Here is a 5,470-nt window from a genome sequence, read left to right as displayed (position 1 = left end):
TTATTATCGCCAATAAAAATCTTTAAAAGCACAAACTCTCATTTTTCTGCATGAAATGTGCAGACGCACGTTGCTCCTGTTTTATAAAGGTCTGATAAGCTTCAGGAAGCAATAATGTTAAGCGATGGATGTTTAATTAGTTCTTGGTCCAGAGAGGTTGGCTCACTGTGAGGTGTTTTCTTGGCCTCGCGGCTGTAATACGATTTTATGGCTTGAACACTTGCGTCAGGGAAAATAAACACACGTGTGTGACGAAGCGTGAATAGCTTGGGATTCTTTTTTTTTTTTTTTTTACGCCGCCGGTCCACTATTTAAATCCGAACCTTATTTGTGTTAATAAAAGCTGCTTTTTTATTATTACTTATTTTAATTATCACTTTCGTATAGATTCATTCTTAGTATGGGGTCTTGGATAGTCTGTTGGGCAGCAGATGGTACTGTATGGTTATGTAAGGACCCCCATATGTACCGTGAGCCTTTTAAACGGTGTGTGTGTGTGCGTGAGAGAGAGAAGAGGCTGAGCAAGTGTAAGTGTCCTGCACTAATGCAGCACACTTCATCTGAGCAGAAGCTGAGAGTGAGTGTGTTACACAAACAAACATGCATGCTGAAGTTTTCACAGATCAAAGGGACAGTTGGTCCTAAACTGACAGGTCCCGGGACGATCACTGACAGCTGCATCAGATCCTGACTTGTCTTTCTCTAAGTGCCACTTTTCTCGGCTCTTCTTCCGACAGGCGACGATATCACCCCCCCCTTTATCCCTGTTTATTCCCGCTTTCCCTCCTGCTGCAGCCCTAGGCCGCAGTGAGAAGCAAGCGACATGGACGGATTTTACGACCAGCAGGTCCCTTTCGTGGTGCCCCCCAATGTACGTCGCTGCTTTAACTTTTCATGCCTCATTTTCTTTACTTTTTAGATATTTCACTACAGAATATCCATCTGTGGATGGCTGTACACAACGATCACTTGTTCCAACTTTCATTATTTGATCTTGGTCTTATTTTACAGAAGTCTCACATGCCGGAAACATTTAGCAGAACCTTCAATGACCGAAAAAGGAAGTTTGTTGACACTGAGCTGGCACAGGATACAGAGGGTAAACAAATGAGCATGCAATCAATCCATCCAGATCTCCCTAAAACACATCATTTAACCCAGGCCCAAACAAGTCAGCCTGTTTATTCACAAATCAATCTTTGTGTTCCACAGATCTCTTTCAAGATCTCAGCCAGCTACAAGAGATTTGGATTGCAGAAGGTACGTCAGCAGCTCTAGGATAGTGGTTATGGAATACATTTCATAACTACTGTTAAAACACAACTTGGTGGTTAATGCATCATCTCAGTGGTTGATCTCTGGGGCCCCATTCAAATTGTATAAGACAATGTGGCATATATAAACATGCAAATTATTTATATTCATTATAAATATTTCATGCCTTTATTCACTGACTCTGAAGCAGGTTTGCAAGCCAGTCAGTATAAATAGTTTTCCTTCTCCATGTGCAGCCCAGGTACCCGATGACGAACAGTTTGTTCCAGATTTCCAGTCGGATAACTGTGAGTACCTTTTGAATATTCATGTAGCAAGGAAGTGGGGTTGGTTGCAGAATAGCATATAGAACTTGCCTTTATGAATTATAGAAACTCCCGGCATATGAAAAACATTTATTTATTTATACTGCTCAAGTTATTAGCACTGGATAATTTGCTATGGACATTCTGAAGCGTTTTGAGATGCATTACACCTTCCTCCGTGAAACCAAGAAAATGAATCGCTAAGAGTTTCTGTGCCAAACCTTATTCCTAGCCATGAGTTTAAGATGTTTCTATGGTGTGAGTGTGTGTGTTCACACACATGTGAGGCCCAGTCTGCCGCTGCGGTGCTCTAACTCATGGCAGCCTCCAGCTTGGTGACATTTTAATGGGGCTGGATCCTCGGCGCACACACACACTCTGGTTATTATGTGCTGGTGAACAGTGCTCTGGCTGTTTCCCTTGTTAGCTTTTCTTCCATTTGGCTCTGAATAAGTCTTAATTGTGTGCATTTCAATGGTGTTTCTTGTAGAATGTGAATGCACATGGATGTGTTTGCATAGAAATTGTGTGTGAGAGGGTATGTGTGTGTTTGTCTGGCACAATTCCTCTTATCTGGCATCGTGCCTGTAGTTCTCACAGGCCCCTCTTTCACCACAGCTGGGCAGTGGGGCCCTTTTCCAGAGGAATTACGCGATAGTCTGCGAGTTCGAACTTGCGGCCTCCTTTTCTAGAAGGAAAGGCCTTTTTTCCTTCCCCCTCTTTAAAAGGAGTAGTTCTAGTAGTTAAGTACTAAATATTTATCAAACAGCTGACACCAGAAACAAACTAGGTTGGGTTCCAAGTTAAAGAACTGTATTTTTGTTCTGGCATTTTAGTTTATGTAGACGCGATGTATTCAATGAAATGAAAAACTTTCTTTTTAGTGATGTTCCATGGACCTCTTCAAACTAAAGTAAAGAGGGAACTGAGCCCGAGCAGGGAATTTTCCCCCTGTGGACAAGAGCAGAGACTCTCTCCATATGGAGAGAAGTGCCTATATAACTACAGGTATATTTCCTTGTCCTTTCCCCATCTTTCCCTTCTCCATATTCCCCTCACTCATGCTTTATTTGTTTTGTCGATTTTAGTGCCTTCGACAGGAAGCCATTTCCTTTCAACAAGCCACTGACTCCTCCTCCTACACCAGCATCACCCTTTGGCTCCTCCACCAGCACAGTAACACATCATGTGCAAAAAAGAGCAATGCAACCAGCCCAAACGCAGACACAAGGACTGCCACTATTACCTGTCCTAAACCCCAGTTCTACCCCACCACATCAGAGAGCACATACTCCACTCCACAGTCAAAGCCCACCTTTTGCTGTGCCCTGCCAACCTGTCAATCACCCAGATGCCTCCTACAGTACAGACCACAGGTAGGAATATATGACATCTTGCAATTTATTAGGTTTCCGACACTTCACAGTCATTTTTTTGGGTCACGGTGATCGATTTCTAACCTCATTTCTTTCTTTGACTTCAGCTTGAGCTGCTCGTGCATGTTAAAAGTACTGTAATCAGCTCAGGTTGAGCCTTTCATTGGGTATTATCTTGTTAAAGATGCCAGACTGACCTGGAAAGCAGTTCTATGTTTATCCCATTCGAGTCTCCAGGTTATACTGGGAAAAAAGAGCTTTAACACCAGACTTATCCCTTTGACATGAAACTCATGATCTCAGTTGCCCTTGATGTTAATGCCTTCTCATGTCTTTTCTCCACTTTTTCCTCTTTCTCTTACTCTTCATCTCGTTAGGTTCCATCGGCAGCTTTCCGAGCCCTGTCTGCCGTTCTCACAGTCCGACGGTCGTTGTCAGACACCTTACCACCCACACACCCGTGGCCATTTTCCCCGACATAGCCGCCCCCCTTATCACCGGCAGATGTCAGAGCCGTTGGTGCCAATGCCTCCCCAGGGATTCAAAAAGGAAATGGTGGATCCTCGTTACAATGACCAGGGTGTGCAAAACATGGGGCCTCCTCGTGCACCATTGATCCACCAACTGTCAATCAAACAGGAGCCCAGAGACTTCGGCTTTGACTCAGGTGGGTGTAAATCTCTCAGAGATTTTGGATTCAGTCCCTGTGAAGCATGTAGTGCTGTAATGAGAAATCCTTTTAGCTCCCACTAGGTCAAATGTACTGATGGCTGTGGAACTGTCAAAATAGTGACATTTTAAAAGCAAAAAAAGGTCCATTGTGTATAATGTAGTGATGTATGAAGCACAGCTCACACACAAGTCCCTTACTGTTGGTCAAGATGGCAAAATTCGTGTGACCAATTTAATCTGAAGATGAAATGTGCATGGGGAAATCTTTTGCCCTGAAGGGAAATTCCCAGTAGATTCCTATAGAAATGACTCCTAGGAACTCCAATGAACTTGAAATTCCAAACTTTACATTATATTGTATATATTTGAAAATGATTATTAATGTGATGATTTTATAAAGTGGAACACTGATAAGAACTCTGATGTATATATTTTTGAAAAAAAAAAATTATTGGGATTTTTATATAAAGGGACACTGATAAACTTGAACTTCCAAACATTGTTATATTTTATATATTTTATTAATATTCGTGTGATTTTTTTTTTTTAATAATTTTTTTTAATTGTCTTGCAGAAGTACAGAATTGCCAGTCATCTTTTGGCAAATCAGCAAATTTCTATGGCGCCAACAGCGAGGGTGAGGCTTTTATCAGTTTAGTTTCACCTACTATTTCCATAAAGTGCAGATGTTTTATTAAGCAACAGCTTCTGTTATAATGAGAGTTCTTTCTCAGACTGTCCATATTAAATCCACATTGTTTTTCTCTGACTGTCAATTGCAGGTTTTGGGTATGATGGAGAATCCCACCTCTATTATGATGATGCGTGTGTGGTCCCAGACCGCCTGGAGGGAAAGCTGAAGCAGGAGGGTGGAGTTTTTCGGGAGGGTCCCCCGTATCAACGAAGGGGGTCTCTGCAACTCTGGCAGTTCCTGGTCACTCTGTTGGACGACCCATCCAACCGCCACTTCATTGCTTGGACTGGCCGTGGGCTCGAGTTTAAACTCATTGAACCAGAGGAGGTCAGTGTGTTATGAAAGCCAATAGCTTTATAGCCCATTTTTATTTCAGCCAACAAGCAGTTTAACACCCACATTTTCAATAGGTTGCTCGCCGTTGGGGTATCCAGAAGAACAGGCCTGCAATGAATTATGACAAGCTGAGCCGTTCTCTGCGTTACTACTATGAGAAGGGCATCATGCAGAAGGTAAAGGCACGTTCACGTTCCAATGTCATTTTTCTTCTTTCAATTCCTTAATAATTAGATTGTAGTTCCCTCATTACCTGCAGTTAATAAAATCCACCCCATCAAAGCATATCAGCTTTTTCCAAACAAGATTTTCTAAAACATCTCACTCTCTCTCTCTCGGTCATATGCAGGTTGCTGGAGAGCGGTACGTGTATAAGTTTGTGTGTGATCCCGATGCACTCTTCTCCATGGCATTCCCTGACAACCAGAGGCCCAGTCTGAAGGCAGACCCCGATGGGATGCAGGTTCCTGAGGATGACACCGTTCCACTCTCACACTTTGACGAGACTAACAGCATCCCTTATCCAGCAGATGCCAGGGACCAGTGCTTAGTGGGGCCGTCCTTTCCTGAAAATTATGCTTTCTGAACTGTTTCACTACCAGAACTGTAAAATGCATCCTCGCACTCCAAATGCAGCTCACGTCAAATTGTAATCGCTCCAATGAGGAATCTGTAACGCCTGCTGAAAAGTCTCTAGACTTTCTTGCCACATTTTTATCGGTCATTTGTTTGTTACTACACAGGTTCCATTATAGAAAAATGTTTGCTTTTTTAAATGTACACATAAAAAGTAAAGGGACACAAAAGTGTTT

At 42.6% G+C, this 5,470-nt stretch overlaps 1 protein-coding gene across 2 annotated transcripts; it reads left to right on the top strand.

The window, feature by feature from the left end:
* The first annotated feature begins 755 nt into the window (after positions 1-755).
* Positions 756-5,470, top strand: etv5b (ETS variant transcription factor 5b). Of its 2 annotated transcripts, none has more exons than XM_056266950.1 (11): positions 756-871; positions 1,012-1,099; positions 1,213-1,260; positions 1,512-1,562; positions 2,465-2,588; positions 2,669-2,956; positions 3,334-3,623; positions 4,203-4,265; positions 4,411-4,649; positions 4,733-4,840; positions 5,008-5,470. In XM_056266950.1, exons 1-11 carry the CDS (start codon positions 824-826, stop codon positions 5,242-5,244), a joined length of 1,584 nt encoding a protein of 527 aa, XP_056122925.1. In that variant the 5' UTR covers positions 756-823; the 3' UTR covers positions 5,245-5,470. The 2 variants fall into 2 exon arrangements, with proteins under 2 accessions (XP_056122925.1, XP_056122926.1); XM_056266951.1 differs by having other exon boundaries at positions 4,733-4,834; positions 5,008-5,469.

Source organism: Rhinichthys klamathensis, unplaced genomic scaffold (assembly GCF_029890125.1).
Source record: "Rhinichthys klamathensis goyatoka isolate OS25496 unplaced genomic scaffold, OSU_Roscu_1.1 h1tg000254l_1, whole genome shotgun sequence".
NCBI lineage: Eukaryota > Metazoa > Chordata > Actinopteri > Cypriniformes > Leuciscidae > Rhinichthys > Rhinichthys klamathensis.
Note: the sequence above shows the minus strand (reverse complement) of the source record. Positions and strands in the feature narration are given on the sequence as shown.